Source organism: Schistocerca serialis, unplaced genomic scaffold (genome assembly GCF_023864345.2).
Source record: "Schistocerca serialis cubense isolate TAMUIC-IGC-003099 unplaced genomic scaffold, iqSchSeri2.2 HiC_scaffold_1458, whole genome shotgun sequence".
Lineage (NCBI taxonomy): Eukaryota > Metazoa > Arthropoda > Insecta > Orthoptera > Acrididae > Schistocerca > Schistocerca serialis.
Genome location: NW_026047689.1, coordinates 1,262,304 through 1,286,656, shown reverse-complemented (window position 1 = coordinate 1,286,656; position 24,353 = coordinate 1,262,304). Strand labels below are relative to the sequence as shown.

The 24,353-nt window shown below is 45.0% G+C and overlaps 1 protein-coding gene across 1 annotated transcript in view; it reads right to left on the bottom strand.

The window, feature by feature from the left end:
• Window positions 1-21,213: 21,213 nt before the first annotated feature.
• The window catches only part of LOC126443336 (uncharacterized), a 109,259-nt gene continuing 106,119 nt past the window's right edge, over window positions 21,214-24,353 (bottom strand). The window contains exon 10 of the mRNA XM_050090929.1: window positions 21,214-23,709. Coding sequence (XP_049946886.1) covers window positions 22,232-23,709 — 1,478 coding nt within the window. The 3' untranslated portion in view covers window positions 21,214-22,231. The remainder of the gene's footprint in view (window positions 23,710-24,353) is intronic.

Here is a 24,353-nt window from a genome sequence, read left to right as displayed (position 1 = left end):
GAAGAGGGTTGATGGCGCTCTTGTCAAATCCGACTCCTTTATTCTGACCTTCAGTAGCACAACACTTCCTGAACATATTAAAGCTGGCTTCCTTCGCCTCAGTGTGAGGCCTTATTTCCCGGCCCCAATGCGCTGTTTCAAATGCCAGCGTTTTGGGCATACCACCTTAGGCTGTAAAGGCGAAGCGACTTGTGGAAACTGTGGTCAGGCTGCTCATGAAGGAATTGGTTGCTCGTCTCCGGCTAAATGTATTAATTGCTCTGGGAACCACCCTGTTTGGAGTAGGGACTGCCGCATATTTTTAGAGGAACGCAAGGTCCAGGAAATAAAAACAACCAAGCGTATCCCCTATGGTGAGGCCAAGAAGATCTATAAGTCGATGCAACCTCCCACATTTGCTACATCTTTTGCATCCCTGGTACAGAAGCCTACTCCAAAAGTCGATGCCTCAACGCAGACAGCGGTGGTGAGTGTTGGCACTAACACCTGTAGCTGTCAGTGCACTTGCAACGCAGCCAGTGTTCCAGCGCCAGTCGCCCCTACTCGAACGGCAGACAAAAGTACAGTGGCGGACTTGGTCCAGCCCCTCGCACCAACAGCTGAGGTTGTCCCCAAGCCCATTGCGCCACTTACCACTCCCACATCCGCTCCCCCAAAGTCCACCAAGCCACAGAAAGCTACTGTGCAGCAGCAACAGCGGGCCAAATCCCGTGGTAAACCATCTGACCATGCGGATGTTGTTTTACGCGAGGCTTCATCTGACTCTTCCCCAGAGTTGATGGAGTACGATGTCTGTGTGGGGCAATCATCTCGTCCCACGCCTGCCCCTCCACCTGCTGCGGTCTCCCCACCCCGTCGGAGAGACAGGATGAAGGTGCTACCCCCAACATAGATGGCTCCCATCCTCCAGTGGAACTTGCAAGGGTTCAGGACGCATGTGGAGGAATTTCGTCTACTTTCTCAGGGTCGACCATTGTGTCTCTGTCTCCAGGAGACGTATTTCCATCCCTCATACTCCCCTGAGATACGAGGCTATACACTCCAAAAAAAGGACGACCTGCGTGGAGAGAGAGCTAGAGGAGGCGTAGGTATTTTCGTCAGGACGGACTACCATTCCTCGCCTCTCTCACTTACGACGACTCTACAGGCCGTCGCTGTGTCCGTGCACGTGCGTCATCCATTGACTGTCTGTTCACTTTACTTGCCCCCACATGATGCTCTTGATGAAGCGGCCCTCACCGACCTTCTTACACAGCTCCCCCAGCCATTCATTATTTGTGGTGATTTTAATGCCCACAATGTGCTTTGGGGCTCTGCAATTACCTGTCCCAGGGGTAGAGCAATTGAGAGGCTTCTCCTGTCATCCTGTGCCTACTTGCTCAATGGAGGGCAGAGTACTCATTTCTGCACGGCGACTGGGTCGTTCTCTGCCATTGATCTCTCGCTTTGCTCTCCAGCTCTTGCCGCTAGTGCTCACTGGGAAGTGGTCGCTGACTTGCACGGCAGTGATCATTTCCCAATCTGGATTCACCTGCCAGATGGCGTGGGCCCCGAAAGGAGACCACCACGATGGGTAATCAGTGGAGCTGACTGGACACTTTATGGCCAGTTGGCCCAATTCGAACACTGTGCGAATGTTGAGGTGTGGGTGGATCACATCACCAAAATGGTCCACCACGCCGCTGCAGCATCCATTCCACAGTCCACAGGCCACCGGAAGAGGCCACCTGTGCCTTCGTGGAGTGCCGAATGCCGCTCTGCAATCAGGACGAGGCGTGCGGCTCTGCGTCGGCCGACTGCTGAGAATCTTGCAGCCTTTAGGGTGGCGAGGGCACGATGTCGCCGCGTTATTCGTGAGAGCAAGAAGAGGTCGTGGCAACAGTTCCTGAACACCATTAATCGTTCCACCAAAAGTTCCATTGTGTGGGACACCACCAGGAGAATTTCTGGCAGAGGAGGGTGGTGTCCCATAGCTGCTGTAATGAATAATGGCACTCTCCATACGGATCCGCGAGACATTGCCCAGACTATGGCAGCGTATTTCGCCACAGTTACTGCAACAACCAGTCAGGATCCAGGTTTCCAGCGCCATAGAGCCGTTGCTGAGAGATGTAGTCTGGACTTCCATTCCACCTCTCATGAAGTTTACAACTGCAAATTTTCTATGTGGGAGCTGGATTCTGCGTTGTCTGGAGCTCGTGACACATCCCCTGGCCACGACAGGATCCATTACAGTATGCTATGGCACCTCACATTGCGCAACAAAGAAATCCTTCTCGCACTTTTTAATGCCATTTGGGCGTCGGGTCACTTTCCTGACGCGTGGCGTGAGGCAGTTTTAATCCCTTTTTTAAAACCTGGGAAAGACCGCACAAGCCCAAGTAGCTACCGTAGTATTGCCCTCACTAGTTGCATAGGGAAGACCTTGGAGCGGATGGTCAATCGCCGCCTTGTCTGGATGTTAGAATCCCGGCAACTCCTTAGTCGCTTTCAGTGTGGGTTCAGGAGGTTTCGTTCCACCTTCGATAACCTTGCCCTCCTGGAGGCGGCTATACAACAGGCTTTCCTACGCCGTCACCACCTTCTAGGTGTATTTTTCGACATCGAGAAGGCCTACGATACTACTTGGAGGCGTCTCATCCTGGAGCAGCTTCACGAATGGGGTTTTCGTGGTTGTCTTCCTCTTTTTATTCAGTCTTTCCTCTCGCCACGATATTTTAGATACCGGATTGGTGACGTCCTGTCTGATCGCTTTGAGCAGGAGAACGGTGTCCCTCAGGGTAGCGTTTTAAGTGTGGCTCTCTTTGCCATCGCTATTAATAGCATTACGTCCATAGTGAAAAGTCCTGTCCAGTGTTCTTTGTTTGTGGATGATTTCTCTTTGTTCTGCTCTTCTTCAAGCCTTGCAACGACAACTCGTCAGTTGCAACTTACGATTAGGCGTTTGGATGACTGGGCGCTGAAGAGTGGATTTAAGTTTTCCACCGAGAAGTCTGTATGTGTTCTTTTTAACCCATCTCGTTCGATTTTCACCTTTCCTGAGTTGCGCTTGCGGGACACTATTCTTTGTTTTAAAGACACGGTGAGATTTCTGGGGCTCATTTTTGACTCGAGGCTCACGTGGTTACCTCATCTTAAAGACCTGAAACGGCGGTCGCTTCAGGCTTTAAGCATTTTAAAATGTCTTAGCCACAGTACATGGGGAGCTGACAGGACTTGTCTGCTCCAGTTTTACAGGGCGTTTGTGCGATCTCGGCTCGATTATGGGTGCACGGTGTATGGGTCTGCGAGGCCTTCGTACTTAAAGATTTTGGACGTTGTCCACCATGAAGGGCTGCGGTTGGCCACTGGGGCATTCCGAACTAGCCTCATACCAAGCCTCTGTGCAGAGGCTGGTGAACCGCCACTTCATATGCGGCGACGGCTCCTTACCGTACGCCAGGCGTATAAAACTTTGTCCACACCATACACACCTGCATACCATACCGTTGCTCAGCCTCCTCTGGCACGGTTATTTCATAACCGGCAACGTGCGACGCAGCCCTATGGGATTCGCGCACAGGATTGCCTCACTGCAATGTCTATGGCTGGTCTTCGTGTTTTACGTCGCGGTTGGAGCAGATCTCCACCTTGGCTCCTCCGGAGACCCAAACTTATTTTAGATTTGACTCGTTTTCAGAAGGATGGCACGCCAGATTTTACATTCCAGTCACTTTTTTTTACCATTTTAGATGTGCATCACGGTTTCACTGTGGTTTACACTGATGGCTCCAAACAGGAGAATTTCCTTGGCTGTTCTGTGGTGTTCCCTGACCATATTACCCGGATTCGCCTCCCTGCTGAATATACCGTTTTCGCAGCGGAGCTCCACGCGATCCTGACGGCACTGGAGCAGATGCATCGTGTTCGGGGCGATCGATTTCTTCTCTGCTCCGATTCTCTTAGTGCCTTACAATCGCTGCAGAACCTGTACCCGACTGAAGAGATGGTCCAGCTGATACATCGCCAACTGTACTTGCTCCAACAGCGGGGTAAAGAGGTGTCCTTCTGCTGGGTGCCTGGTCATGTCGGCATATGGGGCAATGAACAGGCTGACGGGGCTGCCAAGGAGGCCTGCAGAGAGCATGATGTGGTCCAGTGTCCTATCCCCTTGCAGTCAGTCATCGCTGCACTCCACAGGAAGTGCATGGAGTTGTGGGAGGACGAATGGCTGGCGGTGTCGGGCAATAAACTGCGGTCGGTAAAGTCAACCACTCGGCCGTGGCGTTCCTCCTGCCGGCTGCTCAGGCGGGAAGAGGTGGCCCTCACACGTCTGCGGATTGGGCACTGTCCTCTGACGCATAGCTATTTATTACGGCGGGAGGATCCTCCGTTTTGTGATGCTTGTGGTGTGCACATCTCTGTCCGGCACATTTTAACAGACTGCATTTTATACCGTGATGCAAGGGCAGAAGCACAAGTTGATGGGGATCTGCCTTGTGTTTTAGCTGACGATGAGACGTGTGTGTCTAGGGTTTTTAAGTTCTGTGATGTGTCTGGACTCTGGCCTAAACATTTAGGCTGGAGGTTTTAGTGTGTTGCAGAGTGGCTGACTCCTCCCCTTTTTTCCTTGCGGTCAGCCAGCCACTTCCATCTGCTACATTGTTTTAGCTCCCTCTACCATTTTCTTCCTGTGTTGTCCATGTTTTACTGCTGACGCCCTGCTTCTTCCCACGCTTCGGTGTGGGTGAGCACATTTTTTCAACGATTGTTCCCCGTGTTTTATGTTCCATTTTATGTCAATGTTCTGAGGTGTTTTTTCTTTTTCTTGACACCCGTCTCACTATGATACTGCACGGGCGCTGAAGACCTTGCTGTCGTGCGCCCCCCAAAACCCCTCTACTACTACTACTATTAGGCGCTGCGGTGATTAATTGGAGATCCACAGAAGTACTTTCATTCTTAACATTATCAGGAGAATCCTTGGAGGGCAGGTTTTGTGTGCAAATATTATCTATATTATTAAAAGAATTTGTAAATACAACACTGTCAACCTTTCCGACTAATAATTAAGAGAACTTTTAGCGTCACACGAAAACAACAACGGGATCGAAATCTGAGTTGAGTCGCTCAGTGACCATACCGTCACAGCAACGCAAGACGACACAGGAGGCGAACTACAGGGCTACCAATGAATCATTCACTGGTTTCCAGAATTCTACATTTTCCGATATATTTTTCGCCTCAGCGAGTTTAGACTGTGCCGACCACCTCATATTAACAATGCAGCGCCTTGCGAAAATGCCGACAAGGCGAGAGAAGAGTTTTCGTGTGTTGGAATGTGCGGGATGTTTGACCAAATGTGGCAGCTGCGGCCGTGGAGGAGGGTGAGCGAGATTTTTGTACAAAGAAGTCAACAGCAGCGACAAGCCGCGAACTCTGAATACCGCAGCAAGGTGTGTGGAAGACCGTGCGTCGGCTGTTACACTTCGAACCGTGCCGTCTGCAGCCCGGAAGGTTGCGGCCGGCGCCTTCAGATTCGCGCCACAACGGAGGGATCACTGGAGGGTGAACCTCCATGCTGAATCTCCATCCTGATCTTCAGCGACGAAGCAACCTAGAATTTATCTGAAAAACTTAATCTCCGCAATATGAGTGTGGGCTACTGAAAATCCTCATGAAATTGCGGCGCACGAACCAGATTCGCAGATGGTTAATGTTTTCTGTCCAGTGTCACAGACAAAGCTTGAATGGGCCGTTTTTATTCTGTGAAGGAACTACAACGATCCACAGTACGCCACACTCTCACATGGCGGAGACAAACATTTTCAGATAAATGCAAAGTTGCTTCGTTGCTAAGTATGAGCATGGGGATGAAATGTCCATCAACCGGTCCGTGCATTGTGGCGCAAATCTGAAGGCGCCGGCCGCAACCTTCTGCTTTTAATAGTTGTGAGAAATGCAGACGGCGCGGTTCGATGTGTGACCGCCGACGCACGGTGTTCCACACACTTTGCTCCGGTATCTTAGAGTTCGCGGCTTGCGCCTGCTGTTGACTTCTGTGGACCGCGTACAGAAATCTCGTTCACCCCCATACACGGTTGCAGCTGCCACATTTGGTCAAATATCCCGCATATTACAACACGAGAAAACTCTTCTCTCGCTTTGTCGGCATTTTGGCAAGGCGCTGCATTGTTAATGTGAGGTGGTCAGCACAGTTTAAACTCGCTGAGTTTGCTGTTATATTCGTGCTCCAATCATATTTGTACAAGCAATATTTCCGAAAATTTAGAATTCTGGAAACGAGTGAATGATTCATGGCAGCTCTGTATTTCGCCTTCTGTCGGTCACTGAGCGACTCAACTCATGGTTTCGATCCGCTCTGGTTTTATGTAATGCCCAAAGTTAGTTCAATTTTTAGTCAGATCGGTTGACAATATTGTATTTACGAATTCTTTTAGTAACGTAGGAATATTTTTACAGATAATCTGCCTCCAACAACACCCCCGAAAATGTTTACAAACAAAATACTTTTGTGCTCTTACTATTAATGACTGCAGCGCCTAATATTTCTTTCACAGAACGTGCTGGCACTTTGCCCCTTCCTGACCACACAGCGCCGACACTGAAGGTACCGCCTCTGATGCCAGTTCTTACACTGTGTACGTTACTGTCCGGAATCTTTCCGTAAGCAATCAACGATTACGTACGTAAATGGTGAGAATAGCCTACTTGTATCGGACCCACAATACCCCTTTCTGGTACACAACTTATGTACGTACAGTCATGCTCAAAAGTATCCGAACGAATCGAATTGCATTTCGCCTAATTCGCATGCAACCCGCATAACGCAGCTGTTTAGCAGTTCCTCTAATCGCCCCTCAGTACAGTCGTTTGACTATTGAAAATGGTTCCAACGAGTCATCACTAGGAAACACTGCTCTGTATCGCAGAAACTCAAGATGTAAAGTAATACCACGACACTACAAATATCAGGGAACCCCTTATCACATATAAACTGTCCTTAACGCTTGTAAGCTCACATTTATTACAATAAATGACATACCTCAAATGTTACCACTCTCATTGTTACGTCGGATAGGTAATGCACGTAGTAAGTTCGTCATATTCATGATTCTTTTCTTGAAAGTAACATATCGTACTTATTATTTAACGCAAAATGCCATTAAAAATTTAAGTTATTCACGAGCAGCTAGTTGAGAATTTCTATGGACTTCAAATGACACGACGAACCGTCTCGTTCTGCATATGGATTCAAACCCAGGTCATGTAGACTAAGCAAAGATTTCGTGACTGACGGAAACCTACAGTCATTCCTGACTAGGCATACAGAGAGTGATATACCTCGATTTTAGACAGTATCAGTTAGCAAATATCAACTATAAATTACATAATGTAAACATTTTTAATGGACGCGGATTCCTACCCAGCATCTATTGTCCTTGTTAACGAACTACGAGAGATGTTAAATATTGCTTCTTCACATGTAGCTTATTTGAAATGCCGTGACGTGAAGCTTTGTGTTGGACTGGGGTTCGGACCCAGAACCTATTCTCAGCAACATTTCTCCTCATACTATTAACCGTCCACTCCTGTTCCGCTCGCGAATGTCGCGTGGCTGGGGCGATCGTCGGCAGGGCCTCTTACATTGGCTGCAGTTCCTCAGTTTTTCTCGTCGTGGCCATTTCGCTGCAAGCCTGAAAGCCTCGAGAAGACGCGTTGGCACGCCACTTTTTCAATTACATGCCACACGTCCTGTGGATACATTCAGTCGAGACCGTTCGTAGCGACATCACTTTTAACGACTTATTGGCTATAACATCGAAATCTATTGGTTCTATCTAAACCGTACATGAATGCTGCATTTAGGCTATAACACAGGAATCTAATGGTCTCATCTAAACCCTATATGAACGCTGTATTTATAAAGTCCCTTAGGACGTCTCTTTTTGCGACTTACCGAATAAAACTACGTATTTTTGTTCCATTTTCGGACAAATGTATCGGCTGTAAGATCCAATGTTAGTTTTTTTTGTCGCTTATTTGGGGAGGTAACTCTTATTTTCAAACATTCGATTTCTGCAGATTGTTGGTTTCAAATCAGGCGTCACAACGAATACATCGTCAAATTCAAAGTGAGTACGTACATCTTAGATGCTAAAAGCAAACTAATGTAACAGAGTACGTTAAGTAGGGCAGTATATTGTAGTATGTGTTACTGTACAGCGTATAGTTCAGAATCGCTAACAAGAGATCCATTTTTTGCATTCACATGACACAATTGTATCGTCAGTTACTTTCCTAACCATTCCAGGAGTGAATTTTTTTTAAATTGATTCAGATACTTCTTTCCCAGCTGTACTTCTTCGCTGAGGTTTATGGGCCAAGTTCGCAGAACCACTTTTACGTATTCTTGGAACTGCTTCTGGATACACTCTACCAGAACTTGTAGCATATTGGGAGTGTTGTCGTGTGCATTGTTTCTTCATTGCCCCCACCCCTCCCCGTATCTTCTTTATTTTTATTCTCTTCAATGTCTATACAATTCGACTCGAAATCCCTTAACTCTGATACTTGTTCGTCTATTAGATGTTAAGCGAAAATTTCCGCCTCGTTCAGGTCTCTATGACTCATTGTAGAAAATCTTCCTCAAAAGAAACACGTTTGCTCAACTGTGACAAACTGCTAATAATAATGGTTAGTCTATAAATCAACCATGAAAATGAAACTAAGCAACTAGACATTCAACAATGCGCCATCAAACTTGCATTCTGGGTTGCCAAAAGAAATTTAGACCGAATTAGAATTGCGGTCGCAGGTGGCGTCAACCCAGTGCAAAATATGCCCTTGGGCACAAAAGTTAAAGTTTTTTTTCGTTATTATTTCCCATTTTCAAAAGGGATGATGGGCGATCTGTTATGTTACAATGTGTGGATAAAAGTCGTATTTCAAGATCGCTAAAACTCCTCTACTGATTACTAGTTTCAGATCAATGACGAGACTTCTTCAGATATAAAATACAAAAAGGTAGCATAAAAGAGGGCAACTATAGCATAACACGTTTTATGTTTAAAATTCCTGCATCATTTTCAGTTTCGTGCAGGCCTATGAAATTCTTTTAAAAAATTGAACAATTTTTTTTTTACTTTATTCAGAATGGGTTGAATGTGCGGAAGCCCATTCTGAACAATGAAATTGAGTGTGTGCGCAAAGCAGGGGATGTGTTTCCAGGCTGTGAGTCTTATAGCTGCCACAATATTAGCAGCATTGTAACTAACAACACACACGACTTTTTCTGGAATGCCCCATTCCCTTGTGACATGTCGCAGTTCTTCGGAGAGTTTTTCTGACGTGTGCCTTTCGTCGTATTTAAAGCACTCTAGGAGGGAAGATGCCAGCTCCAGGTCTTTAACGTAGAGTGCTGTCACCAACAAATAACTCTCATTTGTGGTTGAGGTCCACCCATCCATTGTCAGCACAACCGCTACCGCAGAATTTATTTTGACTCTTACAATTTCTTTCATCATGGCGTACTGTTGTTTTAGTAGTGTATTGGAAATTGTCCTCCGAGCTGGCATTCTGTAAGCGCCATTTAGTTTGCTTACAAAACTTTGGAAATATTTGCTTTCCACTATGTTGAAGGGCAAATAATCCTTTACAACAATCTCCTGAAGTGTGAAATCTATCTCTTGATTTCTTCTGTTCGAAAGAGGTTTCGAAAAATACGTCGGTAATGTCCTGTGTTATTGATGCCTGCTGTCTGATAATGAAGTGATACTGTTATTTTCTGGCACCGACTGCTGTTCGCTTCTGACAATTGCTGGTGTTTGTTCCGGATTGTCCGGGTTATTTGTGCAAGAAATATCGGAAGATTCAGGAGCAGGGGGCGCTAAGCGCCTGACTGACATGACACTGTCGGATGCAGCACTCGAACATGACGCGCTAGATTACACGTATTTCCTCCTTTATATGAAACACACTTAGAACGACAGCTGCACTTTGCTTTCCCATCACCTAAATCGGCGAAGAAACCCCAAATTCCACTGCTTGTACGCGATCGCGAGTTGCTGGCCATGGTATAAGAGAGTGTTGGCTGAAAACCCGAGGAGAGTTCGTCGAGTGACGCCTCGGTTTCCGGGCTCGCGCCCCTCCGCCAGGCCCACCAGACTCAACAGTCACAGCAAGCTGGAGAGAGCCTTTAATCTCCCCTGCACAGCCGACACAGCTGTAAGACTAGGCGACAGTCGTAAATGGTAGAATGGCGATGTTGAACAGCTGAAAAAAATTTTTTTGCCGTAGTCTCTTTCATGGTTTCAGACCACCGTTTCTCACTTCTCTTTCGCGCTGCATCTGTCATTTTCTCACTGAGGCAAAATTTTCGCTTTAGTTTCCTGTTGCAGTTTCTCGGGCTCGCTCTTTGGCCGGCTTGTATCCTCATTCACTCGCTCGACTGCACAAGATGAGGTGCCACTTCCCGTTGCGCAGTTCTCATTTATGCCCTTATTTATCTAAGATTGCTGTAATTTTTCAGGGAATCCAGCGTAACTGGACTGTCTGTGCATATTTCTCGCGAGTCGTCCTGAGCTTCTGTGCCTATATCTGGAACAAGCAGCATTTTCTAAAATATATTTTCCAGTTCCTAAAATTATTCTCTGTTCCACGGCTCGAAATGCCTCGATAATGCCCACGCGTAGCTCATACATGTGAACAGTCACAGTTACTTTCATCATTTCCACCGGAGGATAGCAATGGATTTGCAGGTATGTGTGCAAACTGAGGAAGTAACTTAATGAACCATGATCGCTGCACCTCAGAACTCTGACGATGCTGAAATGACGGTCGAGTGGAGGATGATTAAACTTTGCTATCAGCACACGAGTGACTGGCCTTTTCCACTACTATAGACATATTCGTAAGGTACAAAGAACGAAATACAAAAGGACTGACACGTCAAAAAGAGTGAGAGGTAAACTATTTAGTGCTCGTTCCACAGTATCGAACGTGAAAAAGTGCTCATAGCTCATAAGGTATGCATTTTAGAACTTAGTTCACTGGACCGTTTCTCTCTGATCACCCTTTATAGAAGTGTCCTTCTTATTCTACTGAACTGGATAATGCGCTATATTGCAGTATCAGTAGCTTCGGAGACATTTAAGCTTGCCTTTCCATTACTTAGTACTTACGTATTCCACTTTTTTCCGTATCGTTTCTTCCTGACTAATGTTTCAAACTCAGTCTACTCTTCACCACTATTAAATTGTGAGCTGAGTCTATAACTGCTCCTGGGTATGCGTTACAATCCAAAACCTGATTTCGGAACCTCTGCTTGACTATAACGTAATGTAACTGGAATCCTCCTGTATCTCACGGCCAGCATGTTCTCCAGACATAAGCCCTATCGAACATGGCTGGGACAGATTGAAAAGGGCTGTTAATGTGCGACGTGACACACCAACCACTCTGAGGGATCTACGCCGATTCGCTGTTGAGGAGTGGGACAATCTGGACCAACAGCGCCTTGATGAATTTGTGGATAGCATGCCACGATGAATACAGGCATGCATCATTGCAAGAGGACGTGCTACTGCGTATTAGAGATACCGTTGTGCACAGCAATCTAGACCACCACCTCTGAAGGTCTCGCTGTATGGTGGAACAATATGCAATGTGTCGTTTTCATGACCAATAAAAAGGGCGGAAATGATGTTTATCTTGATTCTATTCCAGGTTTCTGTACAGGTTCTGGATCTCTCGGAACCGATGTGATGTAATACATTTTGATGTGTGTATCTACAGGCAGATTTGCAAACCTTTTTAGCATCAAATGCTAGGCATTGTCCTAACAGAAAGCCTGAAGGTAGTACTATTGGACCTCCTCTTACAAAGTCAATACCGTCTTCAGTTGCTCATATCTCTGTTTTAAGTATGTGGGTATTTGCAAGTAACTTGAACCCTTCTTAAGCTGTTTTAAATGTGTGTTTATATCGTCGAAATTTTTTCACACTGTACCATACTGCCCCTATTCACTCAATGAGTGAATATATTTGCTGTATGTATGATTGAGGGTTTGCAGAATAGTATGACGTGTTTATCATATCTGTAAATATCTTGCATAATATTTGTTTTGCACTGGTGCTCTTTCAATGAAAGACAAATACACATTTTAAATAACTTCGTTTATTAACTTTTTTACATTCACAAAATAAGAAAAACAATTGTTGACTCATTTCTTAATATTCGCTCTGTCTTATATCTCTGTATTATTCTTTAAATAACTGGTTTTTTATGCTATAAATTCTGCTTCCATTGTGTTCAATCCAACAGGAGCGACGTCGTATCTCCGTTCTCTGTCTGTAAACCAGGCTCTACAGTTTCAATATTTATAGGATTATAGTAGCAGCCCTTGGTGCTGCAAGCATACATATGTTTACATATTGTTCTAAATCATCTTGTATGCAACATTCACTTACATAACATACAACATCGTTTAGTAACGCTTTCACATATATTTGCCACCGTATTTGTCTGTTGCAATCCGTAGTGCACTGCATAACCAATACAACTTCACGACACTTTTATACAGGTCGATGATGGTTGCCTTATTGCTACAGATGTTCATGTGAAGAGGAAGTTGAAAAGGGTCGTAGTCTGTTGTCATCAACCTCTCAGTTTGATTCATCGGCAAACAATGCTCGCCCCAACTCGTATCTGTAAATTGTGTTTTACATTACGACGGACATCCTCAGTTTCTACCATAACTTCACACTCACGATCTCATGCTAATCCTACATTTACATGTTTTGAACCATAAGCTAACATGTATGTACTGATAAATAGTAGCATTCTGAAACGAACTGATAATATCATAGAGCTGTATGGTTTATATACCTCTCTGCAGTATAGATGACCTCGAAATCCCAAGACTTAATGCAATAACATGCAAAAATTATATAGCACGACGACAGGGCAGTTAACACACTTTCTAAGCAGTGAAGACATAGTGAAAATGACACTGTGCCGCGACTCTCGTCGGTAAGTACTATTTCAGTATCCACAGTCCAGTTCGCTTCAGGATACAGAGACCAAGACCATGGGAGAAGCATAACTGATAAATCATATGTAATTATTTGATGAAATTATGACATACACCTCAGGATCCAGAAGACAGCCCCTGGGTAATTACATATCCTGATGATTAAGCATGTAAATAATCGAATCAGCACATGTGAGGGTAAAGAGATCTCTGGAATTAGGACGATTTGATCATGTGACGTCACAGCAGCGGGCAGGACGTGCAGCTGCCTCAAGTATGTTGCAACATGTGACCCTGTTTCTGTTATGATAATACTGAGGCCATTAAAACTGGAATATTTAGAAAGCGACATTGAATTGTCTGTAAAAAGAGCACTCACCCCATGCTTAAGATAAGCACATCAGCCTTCTCCACTGCTAATCCATTTCAAGATCCTCTACTGATGTCTAGGGATATCGAATCCTGTCTGCATGAATGGGTCCTTGACTAGATGCTTGTTGACTATTGGTGACGGATTCCACTGAATTTTCCATAAATGGTTGACAATCAAAGAGAACACAACGAGGTTTTCTGCTGTGCATGATGAGGGTTTCCTTGATTTCAAGTGTTGATGTTCTGCCTGTAGAGCATCTCGATGACTGGCCGGCTGAGGATTTCTTCAGAATGTTCTTCCAGACCTTTAGGAGAGCTGGTTTCTTAGAGCTGGGGGTGGGATGATGCTGAGAACAGGAAGTCTTAGAGCGATTGTACTCTGAATACATTCCATAATACCTGATTCAGTTGGACATCTATCTTCTTAGTATGAGCACTATTGATCCTGGTCGAACAGTAATCTTCAGCAACAGAGCACCTATGATAGGGTTAGAGCTATGGATCTCAAAACACGTGCATTAGCTCCCCATAAGATACCACCAAATTTTTAAGACTGTTGTTTCTCGTTTTGAGTTCAGGTGCTACTTGTAAGTCAAGAGTTCTATCTAGCGCTGTTCCTATGTATTATGGTGTAATGCAGTACAACGAGACTTGGTCTCTGAATCTGTCTTCTGGTGTGCATTCTGACTGTCTTCTGCATAGATGTGATGTAGATACAATTATTTTCTGTAGATTTAGGTGGAGCCACTATTTCTTGATGTATACATCTAAGACTTCCATATCAGTGAATAAAGAGGTTTCAGCATCATAAACGTTGAGGCTCTGGGCCACCAAGCAAATGTCATCAGTATAAATCAATTTTTTTGAAGACTTTTGGTAAGCTGTGCATGTACAGACCAAAGAGGTAGTGGACTCAGAACAGACATTTGAAGTAAACTATCATTTGGCTTAAGTACACTTCATCTGTCATTGTGAGAATGGATATGAAATGCTCTATTGTTTAGCATGTTGTTAAGTAAGTCCTTAAATTTACGACACAATCGTGAATTTCTAAAGAAGTGCTTCTCACCAAGCAGTGTCGAGAACAGCTGATAGGGCCAAAAAGGCAGCTACACTTACTAATTTCTGCTCATACTCATTTTCGATATAAGTAACTAGAGAGAGTGTCTCTTTCTTAAATTACTTTTGCTTCTTAAGCTGGGCTAGCGCATTTATTCTTAACGAAAGAGTGTGTTTCGATTGTTACTATATGTTGAGAGCTGAACTCTGTAACTTCGTTGGTGTAACCAATTGTCTATGGAAAATGTGGTTCATTAGTCAGCATGGTACGTTTTCATTATTTCTATTTGCTTATTTCTTTAATATCTGAAAACAGTTTAATAGTCACATTCACCCGATAGGTACTTTCCAATTACTTACACAGTTCCAAGATATGCTATTAGATGATGGCGTTCAAGCCTACAGAATTCATAACCACATTGTATTTACCATGATTGGCATATCACCACGCAATACTACGTAACTTTGTCAAATTTGGTTAAATCTAAGGCAATTCCCTGTTTCAAAATGGTTCAAATGGCTCTGAGCAGTATGGGACTTAACATCTATGGTCATCAGTCCCCTAGCACTTAGAACTACTTAAACCTAACTAACCTAAGGACATCACACAACACCCAGCCATCACGAGTCAGAGAAAATCCCTGACCCCGCCGGGAATCGAACCCGGGAACCTGGGCGTGGGAAGCGAGAACGCTACCGCACGACCACGAGATGCGGGCGCAATTCCCTGTTTATTGTTTCTTTTACAAGCTAACAATAGTTGACTGGCAACCAAAACGTGTAATGAATGGTAAAGCAATGTGTTTTTGCGATCAAGAAAATTAAAAGGCTTCGTAATTAAGTTTTAATGTTTTAGAAATACATAAGATCACTTATCTGCAGCACCTGATAAGTCAGGTCTTAATAACACGGGATTAATGTCAAGATCATTCGTCGACTACTTCAGACTGACTTTGTTGAAGAATGTCTGTTTCTGAGTTGCTGATCCCAATTACAGTCACTGTTGACAGGGGAGAGGTGAAAATGAAAATATTTAAGTTTAGTACAAGCAGCAATGTGCCCTAGCAAACGTGTTACTCTTTGATCGGAAATGCGCTTAATGATGTAGTGACGCTGTTCATCTTAAGACAAATGCTTAGGAACTAATCTCTAGTATGATACGAAGGATTTGTAACATAACCGTGTAAGTCGGAGGTAAGTGCCATGTTATGTAGGAGAAACTGCTGTCTGAATGGTGTAGTGATCTATGTCTTTGTATAGTCAATAGCATAGCCACAACATATTTAGAATATCTGCTATCATGACATTACATAGGTTTTGTTTTCAGCTAATGTAGTTGTGTCAGATATACATCATACTGAAGGTAATATTACAGATAAGGAAGTGGTCATGGATGTAAATGAGGTGGGAGATGTAACTGTGCGAGATCAAATTTGACAGTGTTCTGAGATATCTAAGTCGAAACGAGGCCCAGGGACTAAACAGTCTTGTGGCAGGATTACAGGCAGCCTCGGGAGAGCCGGCCACGGCGGAGCTCTCCCACCTGTTGTGCCAGGCGTATGAGATAGTCGAAGTACCCACAGGCTTTAAGAAGAATGTAATGTTATCAATTCCAAAGAAAGCAGTTGCTGGCAGGTGTGAAAATTACTGAACTATCGGTTTAATAATTCGTCGTTGTAAAATACTAACACAAATTCTTTACAGAAGAATGAAAAAACCGGTAGACGCCGACCTCAAGGAAGATAAGTTTGGATTCCCGAGAAACGTGGGAACATGCGAGGCGCAACCTGACCAAATGGAGGGGCGGTTGGTAGGACACGTTCCGAGACGTCGACAGGTAACCAATTTAGTTTTGAAGTGAAGTGTGGGTGAAAATCGTAGAGTAAGACCAGGTGGTGGATACAGTAAGGAGATTGGGATGGATGTGGGCTGCAGTATGTACTTGAAGAGGCCTGCAAGTTATACACTAGAATGGAGAGCTATTTTTAAAACCAGTCTTCACACTGAGGGGCGGAACAACATCTCTCTGTGTTGACGTGAGGAATACATATTTATTTAAAGTAGGGGTAGTTGAAGATCACAGGTTGGTGCTGAAGGATAGATTTCGTGGATCCACTGTATTTTAATCTACTCGACTTGCTTAGCGATGATTCCTGCATGTTTGTGAAGGGGCTGACCTGCTCGTTAATTCTGCCGCATGTCTGGCCCTGACAACAGTACGCAGTGTCATCTGTGTACAGGGCTCTTCTTTCGATCCTCGACCTTTAGAGACGTCAGCCGTGTTGTTGGTGTGTAGCAGTGGAGACGTGACTGTCCCACGTGGCGTCTCTGCAGCTGGCTTAATACTTGTCCAATGGTGATCACCAAGCAGCGCTTGTACTTACCTGTTTCCAGCAACATTTTTAGTAAGCTGCACACTTTGGCATGCGAAGTTCAAAAGTAGCGTTTCAAAGAGCAGCCCAGCATGCCACAACCAATGCAAGGCGCGTTCGCCGTCCACGAGAAAGCGTGCCGGCGTCGCGCCTGCCGTGTTGCGTTCAGCCTGCGTCGCTCTGCTGCTCAGTCCTGGGACCGGGTCGCCTGTGCTGTGGTTGCCGCTGAACCCGGCTTGTTCTTGTGCCATTATGTTGCTCTATTCCTTGAATAACTTTGGTCTGTCTCGAAAGCTTTCCCTGTCACTGAGAGCACGGTAACCTGTGATTTGGTGTTGTTTTTTGGTCTTTCGGGTTGGGAAATCATCTTGATTTTAGCTTGCTTCTATTTTAGAGAGACTATTTTCAGTTTCATGGCCGCGATGAAGAAACGTCTGATGTGTTTGAGGCAGGTGTCTTGTGAAAGGAGTGATTTATTTTGTTATCTTCCAGTGCCTCCAGTCTCTGAGCTGCTTTCTTTCCATTTCATATTCGTCAATCTTATAAAGTAGTGGATGTTAAGCGGTTGCATTCGGATTTTCGAATATTATTTCCTCGTCGGTTTCATCGAATTTTGGATACCACGGATGACCGTGAATGTTTTTGTAGCACTTTGAGGAACTTTCTTGAGGTCGTCAGTAATCAATGACATTCTCATCTGCTATTAAGGATGGTTGTTCGCAAATGGTGTGCTATGACCTGTTGGAACTTTTTTCCAAAAACTACTTCTATTGTGGGACCTAATTCTTGTGATTACCTCGCGCATCATTTGGTGGGTTTCTCTTCTTATTAGGTCACTGAAAACGTTGAAGCCAATCGTAGCATATCCATTTGGTTAGTGCCGTATGGTCTACAGAATTTCCCTACTGTTTAATTTTGTTTCTTATGTACGTCAGGAGTCTTAAGGAGTGGTCTGAATAGTTGATTGGTTAGGTTTTGTGTTAAAACGTATCAATCTGATTTTTTCGACTATCCGATTTCGTGAGTTTATGATCGTTTTAAGTTTTTTCCTAGTTTTTGTGATTCACAGCATAATAAATGATAGGTATTCGTTAGCTATGCAGTCGCCAAATTCAGTGTAGCTTCAGAATCTGGGTAGCTATGTTGTACGTAGTATATGTCCTAAGATAGAAGTGCCATAGTGATTGATAAAAGGCGGCGAGTCATTTCTGAGTCTAGCGTGATTCAAAATGGCTACAACAAGTTTAATATCTTTCTTGTTCAATTTTTCAGCAAATATCGCAGACCTAACACTGAGTCTCCTGTTCCTTTAGCTGGGCACAATGAGGGTATATAATTAACGAGATCAGTTGGCGGTTCCTCGGCAGGATACATCGTTGTGGTGTTTTATATGAAAGACTATGAAGCATCTATCTCAGCTTCTACTACGGTCTGGTTTGCGTGACAGATACAGTTCTCTAGATTGATTTCTCTACCTGCTCATGAGGTACGTGCTGCGACTATAATGCCAACTTCTTTTTCTCTTACTATGCCTTTAGGGAGTTTGTTTTTAGAGCAGAAACCCAGTGTGTTGACAATGCAGATAGTGGCAATATCTTTCTTAGGCTTGAATGTGAAGGTTAATTCTTGTTTCCTGGTGTCTCAGGCCAGGTTGGGCATTGGCCTCCTTGTCTATCAATATGGCGATATAGACGTGGATCCGTGTTCGCCAAAGAACGTAGTAGGAGGTTTTTAGAAACTGCTGTTATTGTTTCCCTTCTTTCAAATATCATGTTGGGAAGGGCTGTAGTGAAGACTCAGAGTATGTTTTCCGTTTGATTGTTTTCGTGACATTCTTGGACGAAGACCGTGATAGTTTCATCAATGCGCTTAATGTATTCAGTTTTGTCTGCTGAGACAGGCTGTTTTGGTCTTTCTTTGCAACTCTCATCACTATTAACGTTATCAGTGTTGCAGCTCCTGCATTTTGGTGCTTCTTGTTTCGGGTCTATTTTGCCATTAAAAATTCGATGTGCTCGACTCCGTTCTTCACATTTCTCTTTATATCGCAGCTCTTCGTGGCTTATTGGAAAGTGTTGCAATATGGACGTAGCTGTTATTGAGGAGATAGTGTTTAAATAGTCCAACCCTGTGAGGTACACAGTGCATTCTGAAATGGTGAACAAGTAGCTTGTTAGTTGGTTCTTTGTAACTATAGATGACTGGAAGCAATAGCGGGGAATTTTGATTTAGTTTCCCGGTACCTTTAGGTCCCCTTCAGTTTTTTCGTTTGTTGTATCACGGTCAAAATTGGTTATCACAAAGGCGAGCGTGAGTCTGTGTGGTTTCTCTTTTGCTTACTGTTTGGCGTGCGGTGTGATTTCTGTTACTGTTGCTTCAGATCGGTAAGTAACTCAAACTGTTCTCTCGGGTTTCGATATCTTATGGGTGTGTTGTGATGTTGGCAAATTTTTTCGGATTTTTTTGTGAACGACTTGGTTGCCCAGGAAACTGTTTTAGTGCAGGTTACAACGATTTGGCGGTTTCTTTGCCACCTTCAAGGTTTATAGTTTATTGCAGGGTTTGCTAAAGTGCCATAAGTTGTGTTAGATGTGCTTTAATTCAATCTGCATCCAACCAGTTGTAAACCTTGTTCTTCGTGAGATGTATTTGGATGAGTGTAAAGTTTTTGTAATTGGAGTATCGTGTTTGTGGCGGCTTTGCCTGTTTACTTCGGGTTTCTTGTCCGGGTTTCCGGCTAGTTCGCGTAGCGTTGCGTTTCTGGAGATCTGGTGGAGACAGAGTTGCCTGCTTCAGTCTGGTGCGCTGAAAACTGTTGTTGCATATCGGAAACAGGACGATCCATAGTCCCCCCCGCTCTGCTTGAGAGCGCTCGCAGTCAGCGTTGAGTCCTGTGCCTTTAGCCTCGGCAGATGCGAGTTGGTCGTCCCTGTCTCAAGTGTGGCGGTTGTGCAGACTGCCGATCCCAAGTCTGAGTCGCTCTGACAATGCTGCATTTGACGGCAGTGGCGCGAGTTACGCATGATGTACTTTGCAGGAGACATCGTCTGAGTAACACGTGTGCTGTCGAACAACTACGTACATGTAACAACAGTTCAAGCAGTTTCGGCTGCGAGAATGCTTGTCCCCAGATATATCAGAGGAAAGCCCTTAATAGGTATATCGGTTGCAGAAGTTAATGCTTGATACCCCACGAGTCAAAGGGTTGTAACAGCTGATTCCCTGACCACCCATATCTGCTCGCTGGTTCGCCTTTTTGAAGACCAGAACGTGACAGCAGCGGCTGTAAGCAGCAGCAGGGAGTGGCCAGTGGTGGGGCTTGCAGTCCTCTGCTGCTCCTGATTGGCTGAAAGGTCCACGTGTAGAAGGATTTCGTGGAGAGGCTCGGAGCTCGGGGAATCGAAAGCTGGCCGTCGGCGCCCGTGTGGCCGACGTGGCGGGTCGCGGGCGCTCTGGAGCGGAGTTCTGTGTCGCGACGCACAGTGTTCTCGAGTTTCCAAACGCGTTCTCGTTTGCGCGCATCTATTACCGCTTAAGAGCTTTCCTGTCGTTATCTGCGAATGTTGAAATAGTAATTAGTGTGGGCGTTTACGGCGAATTGTAGCTCAGGGAAAACTCGGTTATGTTAACTAAGTGGTAGTGGTCCTCCGACTCAAATGACTGACTTGGCTGGGGTAATTGGATAGCGATAATCTCAGTTTGTTATCCAAATTGAGTGACCGTCTTTCTGTTGAGTTTGAACTGTGTATTTCGTACAGCCAGTCGAAAGTAATTTCCTGGGCTCGGCTGTGAATGTTCCCAGTACTGCGGTCGGAACTCGGGATCTTGCCTGGGGGTAAGTAGGTAGCACGAGGGCCGTTACCTACTGGCTTTCGAGCGATGAGGTTCGATACTTTCCAGCGGGTCAAGACTCGGCTGGCGACCACTGTGTCGGGCTGACTTTACGCGTGTCCCGGTGGTGCAGGACGCTTGTGTGGGTGGGCCCCGTGTCGGCTCTGGCCGCCACCACCTAAAGAGAAGGCCGCGACGCGCTCTTGTGACGTCACGCAAAGCGGGCCAGGGTTGGCTTGGCGCTGCGCTGACAGAATCGAGGCGCACGGCCTGCAAATCTCCGTCAAACGGTTTTACAGAATCTGTTGAGCTGCCGGCGCCCCCCTGCGGCCAGCCGGGCTGCACCCGGCACCTGCCTCCCTCTTGTTCCACTGCGTCCAAACGGAAATCGCGGTTAACACTGCGGGTGCCTGCTAAGTGCAAAATTCACGAAAATCACTCCAGGTAGTACTATTTATCACAGGATTTTCAGTTGGGCTGGATACTAAATTCACACAGACACTCCTTTACTTTGCTCACTCAGGTTTTATTTGAACAAATGGGAGATCGTCTGTTGATTACGAATCACAACAATTTCGGCGTACTGTGCGCTTCCAGTGAAACTACTATGGCACATGTTTTCCAGGACTCACAGTACTTGCACAAGTTTATCCTTCCACAGTACTGTTTCTGTAAATACGCCTTTAAGTAATGTTCTTCCTTGCCCAAGAGTGGCACGTGGAACATTAACTTTTAACATCTGCCATAGTACCCTTACAAACCTCTAGCTTAACAAATCACCGTCTTGTCTCACAAACCCAATAATGCTAATCTCATATAACTCTGCCATTCGACATTTTGCGTTCACTTCAAGCCACATTTCGCACAACAAGTCATGTGTTACTTTCTTACTATACCTGTTTGAGCCAGTCTATGTAATCAAACCACTAATAAGCTCAACAAACCCATTTACACTTTCATGCACACACCACTTCAGTCATTCGCCCCTCTCTTTTGATTTTATAAGTATCTGAATGTCTCTTGTCATGGTACTTGAATTACAAATCACGTAAAAGTACATCTTTCACACACATATGGAAAATTTTTCTGTTTCAGACATAATATGATATATACTAATATCATACATTATACATTAATAAAATCGACAAACTGCAAAGAGAGATCCTCGACGGAAAACGGAGAAAAAACGTCATGCGAACATATGTCCAGAAATGCACCATCGCCACGGTAGATGACACTGACGAAGGGAATTCCTCCGACAACGTGCTGCGTTTTCCTTGTATATAACAGGCCGTGTGATTAACGCAGCCTATTGTATACACGAAGCATTTCCCAACAATTTTAGTGAGTAGTCTCAGTGCATTAGAATAGGTAGACAGAGGCTACCACTCACAAATAAGCACACAGTTATAAATGAAGGAGACGTAAGGAAAGAGAAGTACTGGCTGTACGATATCAGATTTAATGACATTTAATATTGTCATACCAGGTAGAGTCCATTTTATTGCTGGGTTTAATGCAGTGTAGTGTGGAGACAGTTATTTGCGAAAAATACTGAAGGAGGCTACAGCGAGGATTCTGAAAAGGGAGACTGTTCATTGTTTCTCCTGGCCAGATTCCTCTCGGCTGCCGAACACAGCTCTAGACCTGCAGGGATGTTGGTTGGGTTCCACCAAAGAAGTATCCTGTTCTTCAGTAGGGGGAGCGTCGTTCCATTGCAAACGAAACAGACGAAGAGCACTGGTCCTTGCACCATCGTAACTAGATGCATATAGTACACTACCTGCGCTATTCCCTGAGCCTGGTGGAACCCAATTCTAATAATAATTCCTGTTCCACTTAATATAATGGCCTTAACTGACATAAAAAGACATTCCTTCTTTGAGGCAAATTTCTTGTTATCAACAATTTCGAGTCGCCGCATGGAGCACCGATTACGTAGGTACATGTATCCAAGCAGTCCGAGACAAACCAAATTGAATGCCACAGACACTGAAATCCCTGCAAGGACTACTATGCGACTGTGGATCAGGTAATATTTACTCGTCTTTTCCAAAGCAACAGCTGCCACACATACTATACTCCACGGTATAAACACACACAGCATCTCACGACAGAATAACTGGCTTACTTCAGCAGGTAGTAGCTGGTTAGGAAGCCTGAGATGGCGAACACAAGCGTACATGTGGTAGCAGAATGAGTTCAGCCAGAAACAGCTGAGAAGTGTGAGGGCGCTGTCTATCAGCACTGCTGTAGGTAAGTCAGGGACGCCTGCCATACGATACACGACCTCAGAACACAGGATCTGGACTATGCACGTCATCTGAAACGACAAGAGTATCTTTCCAGGCAAGTTGCGTAACTGGGGAAGGTACATGTATACTCCGGCAGTCGATAAACGGAAAATGATATTTATCAGTATAAATGAGATTTCTAAAGGCTTCAAGCTGTCTATTTTGAAATCCTTGTATTTCAAGGTGGCGTCGTTTAAACCGTTTTTGTAGTTCAGTGTTTCTTCTGTTAGCTTTTGATCCAGTATACTACTCCTACTATAGACCCATAGAGATCGGAACTTAGTGAACGTACAATTAAGGGAAGTCTTAATGGAGGAAAAGTCGCGACACTTTAGCAACAGAATAGCTCTGGAAACAGAGCAGATTGCGTCTGTAGCGTTCGACTGCAGACATGATTGATCATCAGGACTATCGGAATAGCAGCGAGCATCGTGTACGGACTGTATCATACTAAACGGGACGTCCTGACAAATGCCGTACGAGTTGACAGCCATCCAGGCCAGCAGGCAGAGGTTGACGTTTATCCTCTGCGTGTAGGCCAGGTAGCTGGTGACGGGTATGTGGGGCGACCTCTGCACCACGTCGTCCCACAGCTGCTCGCGGCACTGTAAGCGCTGCTTCACGGCTTCCAGTGGCAGGTCTTCCAGCGGACACGTGGGGTGGTCCAGGGCGTTCACCAACAGCTGCACGCAGTCAGTGTCCACGGAGAGCGTAGCGTGGCTTCTGTCCTCCAGCTGCCACTCCTCGTCTGCAAGAAAACGACAGCAAGTAGGTGGTGGCCGTACACTGCAGGCAGCTGAATCCAAAGTCTTCTAGGGATGACGAGCCTGGGCGTCGTTTACCCACATAATCCAGGATCAGTTACCCAGAACTATGTGAGGCGGCATGTCAACACAAAGTAAGAGTATTAACAAAGACAGGTATCATTGTTACTATCCACGTCTATTTCATCTACAGGGTGCCCAAGAAGTCCCTGCATCGCTCTTGACATAGTAAAAATAAGGAAGTAAATAGGTTTTATTGATAGTCCTGCACTGAAGATGTTAAAAAAACAATGTTATCAGAATTATATTTTTGTTTCAGCACTGCAGTCTTTGAGTTCCGAATCCATCTTGTAAAGGAGGGATTAGTGGAGGATTCGTGGGTTCATGAACGTCCGCAGATAGGAAAAACTATGTAACGCATGATGAGACCATTTGCCTCAGTCCCCCTCGTAAAGTAGCCATGCCTGATTGAGATAAATGTCTTGTATTTTCAGGCTGTCTGAAAGACAGGCCACGTATTGGAAGCAATAAAAAGTGAGAGGAACGTGTGTTACCCACTCTTAATCAGATGAGCAGTCTCCAATGAAAACCATTTGCAAAAGAGCAGTTCGACTTCAAGCATCTTGTT